Source organism: Malurus melanocephalus, unplaced genomic scaffold, assembly GCF_030028575.1.
Source record: "Malurus melanocephalus ecotype Western Australia unplaced genomic scaffold, MMel_1.1 scaffold_58, whole genome shotgun sequence".
In the NCBI taxonomy this organism is placed as follows: Eukaryota; Metazoa; Chordata; class Aves; order Passeriformes; family Maluridae; genus Malurus; species Malurus melanocephalus.
The window spans coordinates 218908-229944 of NW_026623290.1; the positions used below are offsets into that span (position 1 = coordinate 218908).

The 11037-nt window shown below is 49.9% G+C and overlaps 1 protein-coding gene across 1 annotated transcript in view; it reads right to left on the reverse strand.

Annotated features, from left to right (window-relative positions):
- Positions 1–1528: 1528 nt before the first annotated feature.
- ST8SIA2 (ST8 alpha-N-acetyl-neuraminide alpha-2,8-sialyltransferase 2) overlaps positions 1529–11037 on the reverse strand; it is a gene marked incomplete at its 5' end in the record, with an annotated part of 29175 nt that continues 19666 nt past the window's right edge. The window contains one exon of the mRNA XM_057365792.1: positions 1529–2221. Within this exon, the coding sequence (XP_057221775.1) occupies positions 1936–2221 (286 nt within the window). The remainder of the gene's footprint in view (positions 2222–11037) is intronic.

Genomic DNA, 11037 nt, shown 5'->3' on the forward strand with positions numbered 1-11037 from the left:
ATTTTACTCTCTGTCCCAGCTTAAGCTGAGGTTTGCAGCCAGGTTTAGCTTTATTGTAAAACTAAAGTAAAGTAAAAATAAAATTAAAAAAAAAAGGGCACCAGGTTTAAAAAAAAAAATTAAGACATGAAAAATAATTTCCTGGTGCTGGAAAGAAACATCCCCTCAGTGGCAGATTAGCCCACATTTATCCACTATAATGTTGCTTATACCTTAATATTAGCCATCTTCATCTGACACTAATTAGCAGGCTGGAGGCTCCTATGGGTACAGTAGCTTCTGCAGCCCRAAACATGAAAGTGAGCTCTTCCTTTTACCACTTGAAGCACACAGCTTTTAAAGAGACAATGTCAAGTATTTCAGCCCCAAACTGTACACTTTTTAACTTAAAAAAACACAGCAGCAGGAGGAGGCCCAAAGGTTGTGACACCCAGCCTTGGCAGCAGTGAAGGGCACGCCTGAGGTCTGCCTGTGCAGTGTTATTTATTCTCCCACAAATTATACCCAAACAGCCCTGGCTGAACCCTGGACTCACCTGCATTCTGGCACTGAGTGCTAATTAGGAGACAAACAGAACTGGCTACAGAGGCAGAAAATGAAACAGAATCATCAGATCAATCYAGTCGCTTCCCTCAAAACCCCCGAAAATCAGAGAAGAGCAAATGTGGTTATAAAAAATTCTTTATATTTTGGCTTCTGTCTGGGAGAAAAAGAAAAAAAAGGAAAAGGAAAAGATTATTTCTATGATGTTCATCACTAGGCAAGCATCCCGTCAAGATCCATCTGACATCCTATTTAACTGTTGAGAGATAATTAGGGCTTGAAAGCACTGACAGAGCGGGACTCCAGGAATTCAGCACTGTGTGCTGGCTCTTCAGGGAGAAACTGAAAATAAATTATTTAGACTTGAAAAAGTCCCTTGAAGTCCTGTGGTCTTTCTGCTTGGCTGGGTCTAGACCTACCACCCATATTTTGGCAGCTGTTTTTGGAGGGGGAGGGAAGGCAGGCTGCTTAGCGGGTAGCAGTTGGGAATCAGAGGAATTAGAGCTGGATGTATTCATGGTTTTCACGAGCCCTGACAGATGTTGAGTGCCTTTGTGGCACAGTGAGACACTCAGCACTAATGGTGCTGGTTTGTGGCAGCAAACCTCTTTCCTGCCACGTTCCAGCACCTCTGCTCCTTCCCACACTGCTCCTTAGAAAAGGAAGGAAATTTCCGTTCAGCATCCTCCTCACTGTCCCCTACTGTCAGTGCCGATGCTCTCGTACTCTGGAAACCCTCAGATGTGTGAGTGTCACAGCTCTGCTCCCTGSCACCTCCTGGAGATGCAGCTGCAGCCCCGAGGCTTCTCCTGCCCCGCTCTGCCCAGCCTGATGCTCCATGCTGGATGGATCTGGGTGCCAGTCCCTGCGGACAGCGCCGAGCTCCTGCTCGGTGTCACAGGCAGCCCCTGGGCCACGAGAGCCGCCAACAAACCTTCCCTGCCCACCCACCCTACCCCTGCCCCTGCCCCTTCCCCTCCCCGCCACGAGCACGGGGCCAAGGACGCGCCTCGCTGCCGGCGCCCTTGGCCAAACAAACTAACTACCGACCTCGGACCAGTCACGACAAACGGCTCACGGTTACCCATCCCCTAACACAACCAAGGCCACCTTCYGGGTGTAAGGCAAACACCCCCGAGTCCAGCAAGCCCCACAGCAAGAGGACTTGCCTGGGCCAGCCTTGCCAGATGCCCCCGCAGCTCTCCTGCCCGTCCCTTGGTGAACACCGAACAGTTATAATACTCAGGTCAATATATATAGGTACCACGTAGATATATTTGTGTCGCTGTCCTGCGCGTTAACAAAGACAACCAACCCCACCAGGCACCACTCGTCCTTTCTGCCCCCTGCCCTTCCTCCCGTGGCTGTGCAGGAACATGCCCAGGGACCACCCTACGTGGCCCCATCRCACTCCCCCACAGTCAGCTTCAAGGCTCCTTGCTGGTGCAGCGTCTTTAAGGCTTTGAACTCCAAGGGCATGGTGTGCGGGCTGGCCTGCGAGGTGTAGCCGTACTTGAGGCTGTCGTAGTAGTGGTACTTGACCGGGTTCTGGTTCTGGTCCAGGGGAAAGGGCCAGAAGCCGTAGAGATAGATCTGGTTGCAGAAGCGGGTGGCCAGGGTGTACATGAGGAGGCCGGTGGTGGGGCGCTTGATGTGCACCTTGTTGGTCAGCCAGTACCTGCAAAGGGACAGCGCAGCCCGTTACTCACTGCACACCGCGCTCGCGTCCCGCACGCTCCCTCTCTCCAGCCTGAGATGTGTTGGGATTCAAAGTGAGAGGTTTCTGCCTAGCAGAGGTYTCCATGCCAAGAAAAAGCCTCTCTAGGGACTGCATCCTCCTGCTCTCTGTCTGCTGGGCACATCCCACTTGTTGCCATGGCACTGAAGCATCTCATGCCTCGACAATCCTTTATGAAAAACAAATTGCTCGCAACAGCGGCCTTCGGTACTTCAGCCTACAATTATCTTCCAATCAACCCCGGAGATCAATACCACAGACCAAACCAGCCACGTGTCAAGTAGACTCCAACAACCCCTCGAAGCAGACACAGTCAAACACATGCTGATGACTTTCATTGATGAATGAAGATTTTTACTCYGACAGCAAACACGATAGGGCTGGAAAAACATTTGCCTTGGAACAAAGGGTCACCAGGCTGAAAGAGCTCAAATGCACCGCTGAGTTCCCATTACACCCACTGCTGCTGTGATCCTGGCCCAAGATGCATCACCACAGTTGGCAGCACGAGTCCATCAGACACACAATGTGGCACATTGCAATCTATAATGTGAGATATGGAGGTCAGCTGTGCTCGCTGTGGGGAGCACGTTAGCTTTTATGAGGGATGGCAAAAAGAACAGGGGAAGGATGCAGTGATGCAGCAGCAGAAACGGTATCAGCCCTAGGTATTTCGRGCTGCTGATAAAAGTTATTGCAGCACCAACAGCTTGTAAGATGTTTCCAGCGCTCAGTATTTATTGCAAAGGAAACTTATCTGGCTCGCTCAGCAGGAAAACGCTGTCAGAGCAGCAAAATGAAAAAGCAAAAGGTTTGAGGAGCTAGAAATGTCCCCATCAGGCACACTCCCTCCTCCCCCAGCAGGTCTGGTGCCAGCACTGCCCCAGAGCAGGCAGGCAGGTGCAGGAAGCACGTTTTGAGCTGTGCTGCAGCCTCTCTGAGCCCTTGAATTAATTTTAACAGATATTTCCAAGGGCCTGAGCTCAGGTGAGTGACTGGCAGCACTTTGGCTAATGGGTACGAGGAAGCAGAGCAGAGCATGTGGCATTTCTGTGCTCTCACCAGACATCTGGGATCCTGAGCCTGGTCCTGCTGTGGCACTGGAGCCCCTGGAAGTGTCTTGCTACTCATTCGCACTTTCTGCTGGGCTCCTGAGGGTCTGGTGCTCAGACAGCAGGAACCCTTGGGAGAGCTGAGCCTTAATCCTGTAAATTAGCTTTTCAAGAAAGCCATTAAAATTTAGCAACCAAGGCACAAAACGTGCTTGCTTGTTCTCAGCTAGATAAGAGAAAAAAATTGACTTTTCTGGGGAATCCAATTCTGGAAGCAGAGTGACCACCTTGGCATATGCAGGAAGGGCACAGGGATAGTTTGAGTGCCACACCCAGGGGTGTTCAAGCACATGGGGCTTTAGAAAAGGATGAATATGATATTTTGGGAAGGAGGTCTTTGCCTGGCTCATGCTGGCATCCAGCATGAAAAAGGAGCAAGAAACTGGGGGAAAACCAGCATTTAAGTGGCACAGGATCAGCATTTTCTGGGCTGTGGGGACCCAGCAGAGCTCACTGCAGTGCCACGGAAACCTGCTCCCACAGGTAGCCATAAAGCAGCCTCCTTGATGAGTTTATGGGTAAGCACATTAGACCCCCTGTGTGCAGAGGGAAATGGGAGATTATCACAACCACTTAACACTGTGATTTAGGGTATCCTCATGCAGCAGGGAAGCCGCCTGGGAAGAACTGTCAAGCCRTATTAACCAGCTGGCTTTGGGGGAGGACAAATGTCTGCGTTTGTCCTGCAGCTGCTTTAGTCTTAAAACTCTCCTTTTTATCAATTCACCAGATGGAGCACACAGAAAAACACTGGTGACCTTTTGCCCTCCCGAAATATTAACTTTGGTGTTTTGTTGAGAGGCTGTAAAAGCTCTSTGAACGTCCAAGGACGCTGACAGCATGATGAAGTGACTCTTGCACACAGGCACAGGACATTCATGTGAGCAGCACTTTCATGCATATTAACAATGAGCAAAGTGAYCTGGGTCAGGCACTGAAGCACCCCACAGACACACAAACCAGCACACAGAAAACCTTACTGAGAGCAACAGGTGTGCACAACCCACCACCCAAAACAGCCCTAGCAAACCATCCCCCTCAGCACACGCAGCTAGAGAGCACTCACTTGGTAATACTGAGGCAGGGAACACTGACAATTCATTGTTTTATAATGAAAATTAACACCTGGCTCTTTTGTTTGTGCTTCCCTCTGTTGCAGGCAGGCTGTTGCAAAAGCCTTGCTCATGCAGAATTACAAATTCTCGACGCAGCTTAGAGAGGGGGTGATAGACTCCAGGCTGCCCCAACCACCCTCAGATATAACACAACACATAATGCCCAATCCATAACACAGCCCATGCCACAGCTCCTGCAATTCATTTCCTGGAAAGTGGGGATGGGGAATCCTCTYGTGAGGTCTGGGAAATATTTTTTAATGATTGGTTTGTGATGAGAGTGCTGGAGCTATGCAAGATCTTCCTCTTATCTCTCCCACCACTGTCCAGTTGAGACAGCAACCACAATCCTGGTGCARGAGAGAACAGCTGGGGATGGAAATAAAACCTAATTAATTCTGTAAATCCAAATGAGGTTGTCTGGGCGCACATGGGATGCTGTGTCAACAGCGCACCTTTAATATGCGAGGTCCAGGATTTTAATTAGGAGGAAAGATAATCTCGAAGCAGGCAGTAATTATTTTTCGAATTGGCTACACCAATCACCGTAACTATTAACTGCAACATTTTATGGAAAGAGACAGCAATTAAAGGAGAAGAGCAAAGAGCAGTCCTGAAGCCCAGTACCTCTGTTCTCAGAGCTGTTCTCCCAGCAAGGACCTCCTTCAGAAGGTGGTACTGAGTGTGTAAATAAACCCTCAGGGGTGGGTGCAGCTCCTGAGATGGGTGGGAGCRGGACGTGGCTCAGAACAGGGACCATGATGCTGTCAGGGAGAAATTGCCTGAGACAGCTCCGGTTTCAGATCATGATAGTGACAGATGGAAAATGCCATCAGATCTTCAAGGCCATCTTTTGTAAGGAGGCAGCCTAGACACAAACCCTAACACCTTCCTGAACTGAGATTTAAGAAGAGCAGCTCAGAGAGTCTCATCCTACAGCTGGTGGGTGGTTCTGGCTGTTCCTCATCTCCTGATCATCAACTGGAGATGATGAGCAGTCTCCCAAGCAGAACTGTTGCTAGGTGCCTGACCATCAGGGCATGCCACAGGAACACAAATGCTGTTTTGGGACCTTGAAGCCCAGTGGGAATCCTCCAGGAGACAACACTCTGTCCCTAGCAGGTCACAGCTATCCCAAGCCAGGGAAGCTGGCTCCCCACTGGACACCTGGGCACGTGCCCCACACACTGACAGCACTGATCCCACCCCAGCATCACTGATTTGGGGAGCAGACCTGGCCTGGATTTGGGCTGGAATGCTGGGTGCAAAGCTCCTCCCTACAGGCAGCATTCAAGGACTGCTGGAGAGGGCAGGGTCCTGCTCTCTGACTCCCAACCACCTCCTGACAGGCCTAAGAAAAACCTGAAACAACTCCTACTCTGCCAGGTAAGGGTTAACACACAGAATAAAATTAACAAAAAAATCCATTGCCCTGATGAAATRAATAAAAGACTTAGGTCAATGAAGAAATCAAATTTCAGCACTATCAGCTGCGTTATTTCGTGATACAAATCGGAATAGCTGAAATAATGCAATTCCAGACTCTTTTAAAAGAGCTAATTCATAAAAGTGTGATATAAACACAAGCTGTTGTGGAGGTGCTAGTCCTTGACTGGCAGCAGTGGATTATCAGTCTGCCACACAYATCCTGCTCCCAGTAACGCCCAGGAAAAATCAGAAAAAACACAAATCAGAGCCAGTGGCCCAACTGACACTGGCGCAGGTGGGGACAGGACCTGCTGGTGCTGGCAGGGCACAGAACATATCCCAGAGCTGGGTGGCTGGAGATGAACTACTGGAGCCCAGAGAGCAACTGCTATTCCCCCTTTTCAGCTTCTTCCAGCCCTTTTCTGTTCAGGTATCAAGTCTCTCCTCTGTCAGCTCCACCAGAAGAGCAAGAGCCACATACAATGATGAGAGCTGTACGGACAAGTGGAAGTGGGTATGTCCCCTTCCAGAAGCTAACACAGATTCCAGAAACTGGATCTGGTGTCAGGAAGGCTTTATCCACAGGCTGGGCAAAGCCAAACACCAAACCCAGCCTCCTGGTCCAGACTGGATCCATACTGTGTGGCCAGACTCCGGTTCTGAGCCACAGATAAACAACTCTCTTCTCCTCCASGTCTTGAGCTCTGAAGTGCCCTTTCAAACACACATGGTACTCAACACCCTCAAGTTATAGCATTTTCAAAGAGACAGAAAAGGAAAATAATTGAGAATAACCTTACTTCTCTCACCTTTCCTTTCTGTGCCTTTCACTTCTTTTGATAAAGACTAAATCTTACGGATTAACAGAAACAACTTAATTCTCTTGGGCCCCTGTGCAGACACCACAGCTCGGGTTCAATGTGCCTCAAGTGCAGAAGGGGTGAGGATAATGGCTCACACAAGGATTTTTTGTCAGGATATCCACTGATCTAACCCACACACGGCTTTATGGGGTATTCACAGTTCACATCCCACTCCAGTCACACACTTGTGAATGGCTGTTTTCTTTCCCTACACCCTTTGGACATCTTTATCCCTCACCTGAGTGCAGRACCACAATCCTTAAGCCATTTAATATTCAGGGGAAGGGCTTTAAGGCACAAGACYCCATGGCAGGTATTTCAGAGGAGCCCCTGTAAGCATGAAACACCACAAGGGAGGAAGCACAAGCAGCTGGTTTAGAAAACCCACAAGTGGGTGATGCTGGCCAGACACYGGCGGATACAGCAGAACTGATTTCAAGACAGAGGAAAGCTGAGTGGGGAGGGCTGGGAAAAGGAAAAGCAGGAGCTTAGGCTGGAGGAGCTTAGGTTAGAGGAAAGGTGAGGCTGCAGAGGGATGGAAAAGAGTGCAGTCAAAGCAATGGGTCAGCAGAATCCTCTGCACACAGCTCCTGTGTGGCTGCAGGTATGGCAAAGGCTGTTGGAAGGGGTGTGGCGTAATGGGGACAAAGGCGAGGAGGGAGCAGGCGAGGGTTTCCACCACAAAGGTGGCTGACAGGAAAGGCATCGTGCTCTGAAAACCCAGCCAAGGCTCAGCCCCTGTTTGGGGGTGAGGACCCAGGCAGACAGACATCCAAGGCACAGATGAAAGCACCTTGTGGCCTGTCAGGCTGCAGTTCTGTGTGCACGTGGTGCCCTGGACCCTGGGCAAGGCGATCGCTGTCCCGAGGAGYGCACGCCAGCTGTCACAGCTATTTGGATGTTGAACCTAACACGAGACCAAGCCAAGGAGCTGGAAGCTTTATTGATTTTTAATTTTGGTTTTCTTTCAAGGAGCATTTAACAAAATCTCACAGGATTGGAATTGGTTACTGCCAAGAGATCCTCGTGATGGACACAGTGAGAAATGCTACAGCAGATCAGACAGAGCAAGCTGTGTCTGTGAATTCGCTGCAAGGAGTGACAGACAAACCTCCAGACACAATTAATTTTCCCTCTCTACCTGCATTTCATGTTATTTCTCTCACAAAAGCTGCTTGGCAATAGGGATTACGAGGCTTTTTGGAGACACTAACAGATGACTTATAAGGGGCTTGCTTGCTCCCCAGCCAGGTGAGGAGCACGGRGCTCGCCAGATGAGACATTTTACAGAACCACTGCAAAGTGAGGCACGCACAGCCCCTGAAACACAGAGCACTGTCCCCAGGAGCTGGCTCCCTGCCACCAAACTGCTCCCCTCTTCAGCCCAGGGGGTTGAAGGAGCTCCTCCATCGGAATGCTGAAGGCTGTCTGCCCTCCTGGTGTGAGCTGAACCGTGAGAGAAGAGCCTCCGTCCTATTGCACCRATTATCCGGAATGAACAACACAAAAAGCTATCAGCAAACATTTAAGGCACCCTCGCAGCAAGAAAGGTGAGGTCTCAAATGATGCTGTTAAGGACAACAAAACCAAATGCTTTTTACTTATCTCAGCAATGCACACTCTACAAACGCCCCGAAATGCACTGAAAATTATAGGAAAAATGCTCAATTGCCACTAAAATGTGTTTKGGTTTGAGCGAAAGCAGAGCAGGACAATAAATACCGTGGTTCAAGGAGGAGTCAAGGGCTCACAAGTATGTTTTGCTGGTAGTGGAGGAAGAAAAGGCAAGGCTTTTGTGGCGAAATTAAAGTTGGCTGAGATGTCAGCCTTTGTAGCAAGTGCTATTCCTTCGGGGGGAAAAAAAAAAAGAGTGCCTTGGCTGAAAAACTTGTCCCATTTCTCATTTCTTTGTGATTTCTGAATCAACTCAGGATAGAAGATAAAGGGTAGTTTTATCCAGAAAGGGAGAAGATGGGACATCTCTGCAAAGGCAGCCCACTGCAGCACACAAGGCTTTGTGGATTATYGATTCTCTGCTGCACACCACACGCCACAAAATGTATTTGTTTCACAAATCTCACATCTGTCAAACAACAGTGTAGTGCTGTAAACCAGCACAGTCCACAGAGAGAGCTGAGACAGAGGATTTTGTTGAAGATTGTATTCCTCATAAGCAAAAGTATGAGATGGCCATAGGAATTGCACAGTGAAACAGAACATGAATAAATAAGCTCCTCATGATTCTGATCAGTTTGACCTCAGGAAGGACTCCTTCACCCCAAACCTCATCATATCAATTACCCTGAGCAGATGGTCAAGACAAACCTATTGGTACCTGGGACACTTCCCACAGAGCACCAAGAGCATCAGCCACCTCCCTCAGCTGTGCCCAGCTCRTTCAGCTCTGCCTGAACCACTCCTACATCCACTCAAGCCCAAACCTGAGGAGGCTGCACCAAGGAAAGGGTTAACCCTGGCTCCAGCCTTCCCCCAGAACCTTTGCCCCCCAGCCCTGGGTGATCTCTCTGTGAGCTCCTGGGCCAGGCCCCAGCACACTGGGTCAGTGTTGAAGTGCTCCCATCAGTTCTGCCTTTCTGAGAGGGCTGCAGTTGTCATTAGATTAATTGCGAATCAGTAGGCATCCTTATTTTCCTGCTGATAAGTGTGAGAGCAGGAGGGCAGGTCAGGCAGCAGCTCCTTGCCTTGGAGGGCAATCCCTGACAAGGATTAGCACGAGGTTATAATTGAATTAGTGCTGCCCTGTGCTGCCAGGAGCCACCTTCTCATTACCCCCAGCACGGTGCCAGGATCCTGTCCAGCCCAAAGGTCTTGGCTGTATTTCCAAGCAGGACCTTGGAGTTTGCCATCAGCATCGACCACTGTCCAACCACGTGATGGTGCCACATCCATCCCCAACACCACCAGCTCCCTTCCCTTGCTCAGTCTGACTGGCTGCATCCCTCAGAGCTCCAGGAGGTTTGGAGAAGCCCAAACACACATTCCTTACATAGAACCCCAATAAATTCCATAGTACAAAAATGTGCATGTGCAAAAGGAAGACGCCGTTCCAAGCCATAAAGGAGAGCAGTGTCCCTACTCCATGCACGAGACAGTGCTGAACCCTTGGGCTTCTCCCAAAATTCCTGCATCTCCTCCAGCCAGGCAGGTCCTGCCAGCCACAGGTGGTGGCTTCWGCACTGGAGCTGCACAGGGACAGTCAGCCCAGGTGGACTGCAGGGCTGTGGCATGGGAAGGCCAGGAGGATGCTGTGAGTTGGAAGATAAGCTTCAGCAGCTGAGCTGGTGGAGGCATCCTCCTCTCCTGTGGGAAAGTGATGCCTAACCCTTGCCAACTCCTCTGCAAAGCTTCCTATGGGAAGTTTCTGGCACTGGGAATGGTTGCCAGCACAGGATTAGCAGCCTGTTGATTTAAAGGGCTTATTACAGGAGCTTAATTCTATTTTGACAGATGAAAGTAAGTCAATTACAGCTAGAAATAGCTCCGAATTTGGGTTGTGGGGTTTTTTTCCTTCCTGTTTTCCTTTCCTGTGAGTTGTGGTGTCATTTCCTTCCCTTCTTTACCTCAAAGCCAGTGTTTTCTGTAAGAGCCTACCCCACCCCCAAACCATTTACATGAAAGGTTCACTCCTGGGGCTCTCTTTGTTTTACAACCTCCTCATCCCCACCACACCTGTGTCTCCTGTACACCTRAAGATGAAAGCAGAGAACAGAAGGACCTCTTCCTTGCCTCACAGTACACCCATTCACCACCACGTGGCTCTTTTTACCTGATCAGGACCAGACCATGCCACTCAGGCTGGCACACGAGCTCCCTGCCTTGAGAACCTGAGTGAGACTCACATGTGTCACTCAAGCACACGGTGACAAAACTCACTGCTCACTCAGCGCACACATTTCTGCAAGAAAAGCCCTACCCACAGGCTGGGGAATTATGGTGGTGGTGACACCCCAGCAAAGCACTGGAAAACAGAGGCTTGGATCTTGCTAAAGCCCTCACACTCAAAGAGCAGAGCGGGGAGCCCCTGCTCACAAGGTGCTCCTCAGTTCTTATCTGGGAACCATCCACCACCCCATCCTCACTGTCTGCAGAAAGAAACAGCCCAAACCCATGGATCACTCTCCAGCCCTGTTTTCCTTGGGCACAAACCCATGAATGGCTCTCCAGCCCTGTTTTCCTCCAGCACAAACCCAAAGATCACTCTCCAGCCCTGTTTTCCT